This window comes from Macrosteles quadrilineatus, unplaced genomic scaffold (assembly GCF_028750875.1).
Source record: "Macrosteles quadrilineatus isolate MER2022 unplaced genomic scaffold, UCM_ALF_1.0 Scaffold_1__1_contigs__length_201487025, whole genome shotgun sequence".
Taxonomy (NCBI): Eukaryota; Metazoa; Arthropoda; class Insecta; order Hemiptera; family Cicadellidae; genus Macrosteles; species Macrosteles quadrilineatus.
The window spans coordinates 53412709-53425137 of NW_026542594.1; the positions used below are offsets into that span (position 1 = coordinate 53412709).

A 12429-nucleotide genomic window follows, 5' to 3' on the forward strand; every position below is an offset into this window, starting at 1 on the left:
ATAATATTTATTCCTAAAAATTTTAAATTAATTTTTAAAACCTCTTTATTTTGGCTATGCCCTTATCTTAGTAATAACATAAGTAGTCATCTTAACTGTGTTTCTTTCTTGACACAATCCTGTTTTGAGTAAAGGTTTTAATAATGTATGGACTGTATTATTGTCGTTAGAAAACCATGAATGTACGATACTATCCATTTTCATAGTAATGTCAATGTATTAAAATTTAAAATATTGGTTTATATACAATTCTGAGAAGAAAATGGAAAAATTAATGGTAGCCCCGTACCGTACCGTAAACCATAAACCATTTATGGTACAAAATATTGTACCGTACCTAACCGTACCGACCTTAAATTTTCTCTACCGCAGATCCCTAGTTTTTACAGTACATTTAACTGGAACGCCTGTTGCCTATTATCAAAATAAACTCATAGCTTGAAGTTTATGTACATGCCAAACTAAATTCAATGCGATTGTTGGATTGTGTTTAATTAGTTGGATCGTGACAATGGTTTGGGACAATCGAGTGGTTGGTACAATCACGAACGATGTCCGATCAATATCTACAGTCTCGGCACGGCGATTATAGGAAAAGTGCTCATTGCCTAGGTGACTCAATGTTAGTAAACATGCTTTACATAAACATGTGCGAGCTGGTTTTTCAATCACAAAACTGTACAGTGAGGATCTTTTAAGCGGCCTTACCTTTAGCTTTCTAGTTTCATTTTCTTCTTTGACAACATCTAAACGAATACCAGTTACATCTGGTTTCATATCATTCTCAATATCAAAATCAACGTTCTCTTCTTTTGAGACTTTTGTTTGGTTTGCTCGCTTTGCTCTAGAAAGAACAATTGTCTTTCTTCTCTTTGGTTTATTAGTTTTAAGAATTTTTGACATTGCATCTGCCCAAGCGGAATTTTCATGAAACTTTCTGCTATTGAAATCTTTATCTTGAACTGCTTCCTCATCATCCATGATGTCTTCTTCATGTTCGCTCATTTGATCTCCTGATGATCGTGAATCAGAGCAGCTCCCTTCCATATCAGACATTTCTTCATTGCCCATTATTTATATATCTGTAAGAAAGTAAAAGAATAAGAATCTTTATTACCCTTTTAACATGTTACATTGCAATGGGGTTTGTCATTATTGCTACATAGCTGCAAAAGTAGAACTACACAAAAAACTTACTATATTCAAAAAATAAAAGTGGTTAGAGGAGAAGTCACCCCACTACTTTTAAGCTTAATAGATGAGTAAACGAAGTGAATGAATCTATGTATCATGTATAGCGGAGTCAGAGATTAGTTAGCCTATCTGTTGTGAGTCACTGTGTCCCTGTGTGTTAGGTTCGTGAAAACTCAAGAACCATTGCACTAATATATATAGCATTCAAATTTTGCACAAATAACAATTATAACACCACTGGCAAGATCCCATTAAAATTCTAGACGATTCCGCTCAGTAGTACAGTAATTATAAAATCCTAAAAATTGCATTTTTAAATTTGTCCCAAAAGAATAACATTAGAAGCTACCTTCTTCTTTTTATTTGTTTACATTTTACAACCAACAATTTTTTAGTTTAGGCTACTTTAGAGAAAGAGAATGACTTTTCCTTTAAAACAAAATGCAGGTATAAAATATAAAGTTAGAAATGACCTTAAAAAGTTTAACGAAGATTTTTATTTTGAATGTTCCATCATTGAAATTCTAAATTTTGTTGAGCCTACAATAATTGTATCTTTATATAGAGTACCATATAAATTCACATTAGCTAGTTTTTTAAAAAATATGCAGTTTTTATTAAATAAGTTGAAAGGGAGGAAAAGGTTAAATGTATTGATAGCTACTGATTGTAATATAAATGTATTAGATAATAAGGCTTCTGATGGATTTTTAAATGTTTTACATTTTAATGGTTTCAAAGTCAATGTTATGGAGGTAACAAGACCTAGTAGTGGAACTTGCATTGATAATATTATAACTAATGAGAAACATCAGATAGAGAGAATTCATGTTGAGGATATAGGTCTTTCTGATCATAGTGCAATATGGGCCACATTACCCAGATTTAAGGATAAGTTAAAAATTAAAGAACAAACCTTTAAAAGATATTTTACTTCAAGTAAAAAAGCTGAATTTAAGAGTAAAATAAAAAACTTGAAATGGAAGGTAGAGCTTGGGAAAAGTATGAACGATAATTACAACAATTTTTTAAACGATTTCATATTGACCATGAATGAAGTGTTTCCACCTAGACCTAGGAGGGTAAAAAATAAAAAAGAAATACAGTGGGTGACAGAGGGGATAAAAGTTTCAAGTATGAACAAACGGCGTCTCCACAGAGAGGCTAAGGAGAGTGGGTGTGCCGAGGCGGAAAGTTATTACAGAAATTATAGAAAGATATTCAAAAAAGTTGTTAGAGCAGCAAAGCGAAGGGCAAATGGTAAGTACATCACACAAGCGAAGTGTAAAAGTCAAGCATCTTGGAAAGTAATTAAGAATGAGCTAGGAATGAATACAAGGAAAAAGAGCGTTTTGACAGAAGTACTAATTGACGGATCCATAGTAAAAGACCCCAAAGTTATTCCAGATTATTTTAATGATCATTATCTCAACATTAGGAAAAAACTGAATATTAAAAGTTCACCAGAAAAAGCAGTTGACAGTTGCAAAACAGGGATAAACCTAGAAAGTTTGTTTTTTGAATTCAGTGAAGTAAATGTTCATGAAATTTTAAAGATTATACAATCACTACCAAATAAAAAATCTACTGGTTGGGACGAGATTCCTGTCACCTTAATCAAAGAGTGTAAAGATTATATAGCTATGCCAATCTGCACATTAATTAATCAGTCACTGTTTACAGGTGATTTTCCATCAAAACTAAAAATATCAATTGTTAGGCCAATTTATAAGAAAGGGGATAAAAACTTGATTGAAAACTATCGTCCAGTCTCATTGTTACCTGTCTTTTCAAAAATATTTGAGAAAGCTGTAAATGTTCAATTACAGGAATATCTAGAGAAAAATAAATTAATAACCAAAAGTCAACATGGTTTTAGAAAATCTCATTCCACCAACTCAGCACTCATCTCTCTAACTGACAATATTTACAGGGCATGGGACAGGTCACAGACCACTGCAGCAATTTGTTGTGACCTGTCAAAGGCTTTTGATTGTGTAGACCATGATGTTCTGTTAAAAAAGCTAGAGGTACATGGAATCAGAGGGTACAGTCTGAAATGGTTTAGATCATATTTAACTAAAAGAATGCAAAAAACATCATTAAGTATAGATAACATGACGTATGAATCAAAATATTGTACTGTAAATTCAGGAGTCCCTCAAGGATCAATTTTAGGCCCAGCTTTGTTTGTAATATATGTTAATGATCTTCCAATGAATATAAAGACAGATATAGTAATGTTTGCAGATGATACTACAGCATTAATTAGAGATAATAGCACAGAAAAAATTAAATTTACAGCAGAGACAATAATAAAAGAGAATTAGAAAATTGGTTTAAAATAAATGGACTGTTGCTGAATGCAGACAAGACAAATATAATTCACTTCAGAAGTATGCAATATAGAGAGGGTGAAATAAAGGTTACAGTTGGCAATGATGATTTGAAGAATCAGAAGTCTGTGAAATTATTAGGGGTAATATGTGATGAAAATCTGAAGTGGCATGAACATATTGTACCATTATGTAAGAGATTAAATAGCATTTGTTTTAATATGAGTTGCCTTACACACTGTATCAGCATGGAAACAAAACTTATTTTGTACTATGGCTATTTTTACCCGCTAGTGAAATATGGAATAACATTATGGGGCGCAACAAATTTAATAAAAAATGTATTGAAAGTACAAAAGAAATGCCTAAGAGCCATGACCCTCAAACAGCCTGGAAGCTCATGTAAAGAAGTATTTAAAAGTTTAAAAATACTTACAGTACCATGTATCTACATTTTTGAGGTTCTGTGTCATGTAAAAAAATAATTTAAATTGGTACTCTATAGAAAAAAATAGCCACAATTACAATACTAGAAACCAGAATTTGCTTATACACCCTCATCATTCTACGACATCTTTAGAAAGAAGTATTCATTACATGGGAATTAAATTGTTCAATAAACTTCCAAATCACTTAAAAAACACAGCAATGAGTCCAGCACAATTTGCAGATAACATTAAGAGTATTTTGATCAGAAAGGCCTATTATAAAGTTGACGATTTTCTAAATGACTCTCAAATGTTATAAGCAGGTCCTGTTACTTCCATAATATTTTATAGGGTAAAAAGTTAAACTAGTTTCTCCATGTTAATCTTGTTGATTTTTAAATGTTGCATATTTTATATATAATATATATATCGTTTTTGTTGTGAAATTTTAATGAAGACCTTGTTATTGACTAAAATTACATGTTTTGTACATTTTTTATGTTTTATTTATAATTCAATTCTATAAATCTTGTTATTTAGTTTTAAGCTTGACGTTATCTTTTTTATTAAACCTTTTGACTAGTCTATTTAAAGAGTTCCTCAAATGTTAAAAAAACTATTTTATTTATTATTAATAAATACATTGTAAAAAAGGACATTATATTAGACTATAAGAAGAATGACGAAGCACCTGTGCATTTATCTAAAACCTCTGTACGTTTATGTGCTAATAAACATGATTTGATTTGATTTGATTTAAGATTATTTATTAAGTTTAATATTAGTCTGGAAGAACTTCAAACAGTATCAGGGACGTCCCATAAGGATCTCTAGGAAATATTTTTATTTCAAGAATCAAGAATCGAGAATCAAGAATTTATTTGCCATTAGATAACACAGTTACAATAGGCTTCGTCAACATATAATTTTTGTATAGAAAGTCAAAGTAAGCATTAAAGTCAACATTAAAATACATGATTTAAAATTCCTCAGTTGAATAAAATGCCTTATCTTTAAGCAACTTACAAATAGTGGTACAAAATTTCTTAAATGGTAACATTTTTATATCTAAAGGCAATTTGTTGTAAAATAAAATCTGATGGTAACTATGACTATTGAAATATTTTTGCAATCTAATACTAGGCCTAGCTATGTGGTCTCTTTGCCTAGTGTTATAGGAATGGACAGATGAGTTTGTATTAAACTTTTCAATATTCTTCTTGACAAAACAAAGATTGTGAAAGATAAACAAACTAGGGAGAGTAAGTATACCAAGATTAGGGAAAAGGTTACGGCATGAGGCCTCTGCATCTAAACCAAACATTGCTCTTATAGCCTTTTTTTGCCAAACAAAGGCGGTTTTGGCAGCAGCTGAATTTCCCCATAATCTGACACCATAGTTGAGATGGGTGTGGAAAAGACCATAATATATCATAATAATTACTTCTGAGCACACACAAGACCTTAACTTTCTTAACAAACAAGTGACACGTGACAATTTTTTACATAAATTATTTACATGTTCCTCCCAACACAGCTTAATGTCTAAATAAATACCAAGAAGTTTTACAGGTTTTAATAAATAATTATCATCTAATACTAGATTTAGCTGACTGCTTAAAGTAAATACAATGTGTTCTGTTTTACTTTCATTAACATTTAATTTGTTTGCTAGAAACCATGATTTTGATTCCTCCATAGCTATTTGTAGTCTGTGTTGAACAGTGAAAAAATCTACATCAGAATGTATCAGGGTGGTGTCATCCGCATACAAAACAGACATCACAGAAACATTTGAACTGTAGTCATTAATAAAAACTAAAAATAAAAAAGGGCATAGCACAGAGCCTTGCTGCACTCCGACTGTAACTTGTAAGTAATCAGAATCATTATTATTACAACTAACCATTTGCTTTCTATTGCTTAAGAGTCTTCATCACCCTAGGTGTAATTCCGTTTTGGGGGGATAGCCTTGGGGGGGAGGTGGTGTGGACGGGCGGGTAGCGCGGGGTCATTATGCGCGCCTTTCTGAAAACATCGTGTAAACAAACTACTACTAAAGACGCGACTCCGCACCTACGCACGCGCAGCGGCGGTCTTATCGATCTTTTACTTCACTAGCTGTGAGCGTGAGGAGCCCTTGTGGCAAGCGCAACTAATATTGTTTGTTAATTTAATATCAATAATATGCGTAACATTGTGCCTTAGCATTATGAATATTTACAAAATAAATACAATGACCTTCAAAACAAGCATTAATTCATTTTGTATTAAAGTTTTATTAGGTTCTGACGTTTGGTTTACATTTTACGAATTTTCAAAGTCATGAGATAAGTAGTTTTTAAATCTCAGAAAGTATTAAATTAGAAAGTAAAATTAATTAGTCTTAAAATACCATGAAATTGTGTATTATTAGAATAATTCGAATTGCTCATTCTAGCTTAAAACAGCAATTACTTAAAAGTTTCATTATTTTGGCATGTGCAGTTGTGAATAAGTTGTCAATAATATGTTTCTCGTGCGTACATAGCTTAGATCACAATTTCTCTAAAGTAATTAGTTATTATGTCAATAGTGTCAACAGATACAATCAAGATAAATTTCAAAGTAGTTTTTTTATAAAAGACCTAGGTAATAATGAATTATGCACCCATCATGGAAAGATAAATTTAATACAACGTAAGCTCAGAACAAATATAAAATAATAATAGTTTGTATGAGTGTGTTTCAATATAAATGTGTTTAGACTGACAACAAATTTGAACTTTACTATTGACAAATTATGATATGCAACCTCAAACAATGTACAAAATGTAGGTTTAATGGATACATTATTGCCTTTGAATTACAATTTATTTAATTTGTATTTAATAATCAAGTCTATGAGACAATAATTTACATTACATAAATTAAAACTATTTACAACAAGCATAAAGAAATGTAGGTTTGATTAATGTACGCCTACAGTTTTTAATCCTTCTTCGATTTTATTGTCTTTGGATGCACATAGTTTGCTGGATTCCTAATAGGCATTGATCTGGTGTGCCGTGGATCGATCAGTTCTGGCAGTAGGCAATCTATATAAAAGGCTTTTAGAGGATTTACCATTTTTTCTTGCCAAAAAGTGTCGTCCCGATCTATAACCTCCACTCGAGCTCCCAAAGGTGTCCACAACACAAAGAAGCACATGCTTCTTTTTGTAATGTGAAGCTGGCCTTGGACTTGGTAAAAATAATTATGATTTTTATTTACACAGCCCACATCACCCGTCTTTGTAACAGTCCAAAAGTTGAATTTTTTTTCTTTTATGGCATCTTCAGGGGTCAAGTTTCTGCAGGATTCTGGACACTTTACTTCTATTATTGCATCATCTCCCACAAGCCCGTCTGGTGTTGCACCGAGATAAGGAATTTCGTTGTCTACAAAGAGTCCACACTTTGAAACAGATAATGCATTGTGCTCTTCAAACCATTCTATAGCGTTAATTTCATTACCCCTTCCGTACCTCATTGCTGGGCAATCAATGTCGGTATATAACAATTGTTTAACCATGTTTTCACAGCTAGTAGTTTTTCGCCTTTTGCAAATACTTCCAAAGTTAGAGGCAGTGAGAAGCTTCCTCCTTTCTTCCTTCCACATTCCACATTCTGATTGCATAACAGTAGCTTTTTCAAGCTCTTCTCTTTCTTCATCTGTTCTTTTAAGGCTTTTGATAAATTCCCTTTTCTTTCTCTCCAGAACGTCTGGTTGTATGTCTGGCTTTTGAGCTAAGGGTCCATAGCTACTTTTCGACATTCTTTTCTCAACAATAGAATTTTTTTTCAAATTGTGTCTCTTTACTTGTGTTTTTCTTTTAAGTGCAGCCTTGCGTATTTTCATTGCTCTTCTATGTTGCATTGATTTTAAGACTTTTCTTGGACTATGTTTTATCATCGATTTGTAGAGGGTGTACAGTGATTGTCCTGTATTATGGGACACAACCGCTGCAGAACATCTAGCCTCATATGACCTGCCCTTAGAGAAGTTGACTCGTTTTCCACCTACTACTTTTGCAACGGCTGAGTTAAAATGCTCAGCTGGATTGTTGCTGTCTTGCAGTATCAAACTTCTGGCATTATCAACCAAAAAGCTTATGTGCTTCATTATCTTCTGATACATTCCACATTGCTTCATGGCAGGAACATAGTTTTTTTCTGACTTTTTCGGTCCTTGGCAAAAATACTTGAGACTCTTGCAATGGAGGTGCTCACCAAAAACATGGCTGGCGGAATTGGTCAAATCTTGCTGCAGAAGCAACACCGTTTTACCACCGACCGTACTACTTTCTTTTTTCCTGTGCTTTGCAGCTTTTGTCACTGCTGATCTTAGGCGTAAAATATTGTTCCTAAGCAATTTCCGCATTTCCAGAGGACCTGATTTTGTATCAGAAGCAATATCACGCAGTTTCGTGCAGTAGTTTCTTAATAGATGATTTGAACATTCAATTTTGTCTACTGTCCAATTATTATATGGTCTCGTGTCCAAAATTTGACTGTACACATTAGAGTCTCCATCAGCCAGAATAGTTCCATACACTGCATTATACATTTCCACACTCCTTTTAAATCCTTCCACAATTATATCTGCTTCCATGCTGGCTGAGCATCCATCCCAGTTTTTGTAGCACCTATGGTCTGTCACTGGGGTCGCACTTGTTTCTGCTCGAGAACAAATGGTACAATATTTGTTTCTAACGCCCAAGAACAACACCTTTTTTGTGTGTGCACCAACAATAGCAGCCTGTACAAAATTAAATAAGATTACAGTTATTATAACAAAGATACAAGTTAAAATTACAAAATTAATCAATAGTTAAAAAGATTTATAGAATTTCTTTGTTCTTTCTTTTGAATTTCCATGTCAAAACACATTCTAAACGGCTACCAGCTTTATTAATTAGATGCTAAATTAAAGTAAAAAAATAATAAATAAAAATAAATAAAGTAAAACGTCACCCGTTAGAAGTAAGGTAAAGAGCAGGTTGTAAAGATCCCTTACACAAAATGGTCAATAAAGTGTAAGATTCTCCATCAAAAGTATTGTTAAAAATGTGCTTGGTTGGAGACTCGAATATTGGCAGTAGTAAGTGAACATGTACTATCTACTTTGATAACAAATATTAATAAACAATGCATCGCGAATATTGGAATTTTTGCGTGGTGAGCTAATCAGATTAGCCTATATAGAAATAAGAGTAAGGTAAAGTGAGGGTAAACTGTGAAAATGTGAGGGTTGTTATTGGTTGTAGTTCTTTTTTTTGATAGAATAAATAGCCTACTTACCACCCCCGACAATGCATTGTAGTTTGTACGGTAGGATCTCTTAGACCAGCTGCCATCCGCGACAACCGTCAAAACCGGAATTCCATCATTAGTAAATCTTCCCTCATCGATCGCATGTTGAATTTCTTCTTTGGCTGCCTTTTCCATTTCCGCCAAAGCCGCAGCTTGCCAACCATCGGAAACTTGGTCATGGTATTTTATGTACGTGTTGGTTGACATAGAGGGAACTTCCATGGCTGATAAAAGCTCCTCCAGCTGAGAATGACCAATGCCAATTGCCATGGTACCTGCTACACTAGCAGTGTTTATGTCCATTATTTCATTGCAATCTCTTTCTGTGCTTAGTTTACAAATGAGATTGCACATATTGCACTTCAATGTAAACACGGATTTTAAACCGAATCTATTTTCTTTGATGCAGTTCATGTTTGATATTGTGCATCCCATCGTGTTGTTGTGGTCATTTATCTTTTTAACCTCTTGAAAAAAATAACTAAAGCCCACTACTCTTCTTCCAACAATATCTAAAGGGGTGATGTCATCTCCGTACTCATCAACTGAGTGAACTCCTTCGTTACTGTCACTGTTGTCAAAACTAATTACATCATTCAACGTTTCATCTGGTTTTGTAGGGACGCTGTACGGTAAACTCCTACGGCTGCGAGGTACGCACGGCGTACTGCTACACAAACTGAAAAATGGAATTAAAATGAATATATACGATTTCGAATTTTTAATTGTAGGCCTACTTGTGTTAAAATTAAAATTATGTAGCCAAAGTGATTAATAATAGATAAGTAGTCAATTTGAATAGATTTTTTACGAAATTCAATTCAATTTCCCATTGTAATTTAAATCAGCGAACTTGCTATGCAAATGAGTTCTTCACATTACTATCACTGTAACAGTTAATCCCGGCACCTGTCATAGAAGCTCACAACTGCCCCTGAACACGCCCTTTTGTTAGCCACTAGTTCTAAACATTCGTTCAATTTTGTTATTTATTTCGTCTAGAAAATTCATTCTATACAAATCCATTCGCATTTGAATTTTAAATTTAGATGTAAGTTTCACAGCAAATTAAGTATGTGGATTTTGTTTACCTATCACTGTACCGCATTTTATGTCAGTATTATAAACATTGTTTGTCAACTATTGTTGACAGTTTAACGTTGTACTTACGGTTGAAATTCAGCAACAGATGTGGAATCTTTAGAACTTCCATTTGTTATCACTGGTATAATTTGTCTAATAGTCAAACTTCTCTCAACTTGCAACCTAAAATTAAAAATTAAAATTGTAATTATTTATGTAGAATAAATAATGCTTAAAAATTATGTTAGTTAGGTTTTTTTCGTCGTCGTTTTTGTTAAGGAAATAATGAACAAAAGAACTGTAAACGTTTTGAATTTCACCTCACAAAGAGTTTACACCCTCAGAATAATTATTATACAGCGATAGCCTACTATTATATTCCATCGATTTTGTACTTACGGTTGTAATTCTGCAACAGAGTTTAAATTGTTGGAATTTTCATCTGTTACTTGGTGTGGCTCGATTTCATTAGCAATCAATTCCCTTCCACCTTGCAACCTAAAAGTTTAAAATAAATTGTTAATATGTGTACAAAATAAACATTATTAAAATCATATTAGATTAAAATTGTCGGTACAAGTTGACCGAATGTTTGTCACCCTCAGACAGCTTATTGTACTATTACTATAATTTAACTTGGTGTCAGGTTGTTATAAGCTATGCTTTCTAAAAAATATTCGAATAACTTTTGCTAGAGGTAGGAATGCATGCTTTACGGGACACTGAAATTTACTTAAGACATGAAAAACACGCCCTGTTTTTATCTTCAATCTAATAATAAATTGATCATATTATACGTACACCTACAAAGTATACAAAAATGCCTCACCTGTTCATACATCTGTCTTGTCGCCATTTTACAAGTCCTGCGTTCACAACTTTTTTCCTCCGCGTTGCACTCAATAAAAGCCTAGATTTCTTGCCGCGCCTTCTTGCCATTTTCTTGCATCAAACAGTGAAAATAATACTAAATCAACACAATATGATGTTGGATATAGAAACAACTATTGTAGTAAGCAACAGGATACCAACACCTCACTCACGTAATGCACGAGTCCTCTAGCGTGGTGTGTGGACAGTGACAGTGGCAGTGGCAGTAGGTGAATAGCGACCACGTGTTGGTGACTCACCTGCGTCTGAGCCAAGTTTTGTAAAAGGCTAGTAGCGCAGTAGCCTCCCTTCGGCAGACCGGCGTTTGGGAGAAAACATGTTAATTTCGTCCCTCGTTTCGGACGCTGTTTTCCAACAGATTTTCTTGAAACTTGGCAACAATTTAGTTGAATAGTTATACTACGTCTCTTATACCTCAAAAATTGAAAATTAAACAAAAAAATAGTTTTATTGAACTTTAAAAGTAACTGAATTTACGTTACTTTTAAGATTTTTTTGTACTTATACTATTGATTTTCTTGGATATATCGTGTATGAGGGACCTAGAACCAACATTAATCTGTAAGGAAAAAAAGTTTTAGCAATATATCTTTACGAATTCCATCAGGAGCGAGGGACGCCCGAGGCATGTTTTCAATGTTTTTCGCAGGGGTGAAGAAGACTCTTAAATAACTTTGGATCAAATTCAACTCTTTATCAACAATACCATAATGCTTTAGCTTATTACACAGAATATTATGCGAGACTGTATCAAAAGCTTTGCTTAGATCCACTAAAACAGAACTTACTACTTGTTTTTTCTCAAAACCATTTAAAACAAAATCCACAATCCTTTCAATCGCATCTGTTGTTGAAAGGTTAGGTCTAAAACCAAATTGAGAAGGATAAAAGAGGCTATTGCTGACAAAATACTCATTAAGTTGGGTTACAATGCATGTCTCAATAATCTTGCTCAATATGGGAACAATCGCTACTGGCCTATAGTTCTCTGGTTGGTTTACATCGCCCTTCTTATAAACAGGTATTACTTTGGTAGCTTTCAAGCAATCAGGAAAACATCCAGTGGCAAGAATTGAATTTACAATAAAAGTCAAAGGCTGCAATATTACATCAACAATGTTCCTCAACAAAAAGTTTGACATTCCATAGACATCTTCTGAACGA

At 33.4% G+C, this 12429-nt stretch overlaps 1 protein-coding gene across 3 annotated transcripts in view; it reads right to left on the reverse strand.

The window, feature by feature from the left end:
- LOC128983092 (RRP15-like protein) overlaps positions 1 to 12429 on the reverse strand; it is a 69960-nt gene that overhangs the window by 39286 nt on the left and 18245 nt on the right. For 2 of the 3 annotated variants that reach the window (XM_054402249.1, XM_054402250.1), the window contains exon 2: positions 709 to 1082. In XM_054402249.1, the coding sequence (XP_054258224.1) occupies positions 709 to 1071 (363 nt within the window). In that variant the 5' untranslated portion in view covers positions 1072 to 1082. Of the gene's footprint in view, positions 1 to 708; positions 1083 to 10773; positions 10873 to 12429 lie in introns of all 3 variants that reach the window. The other variant, XM_054402251.1, reaches the window with a different exon arrangement.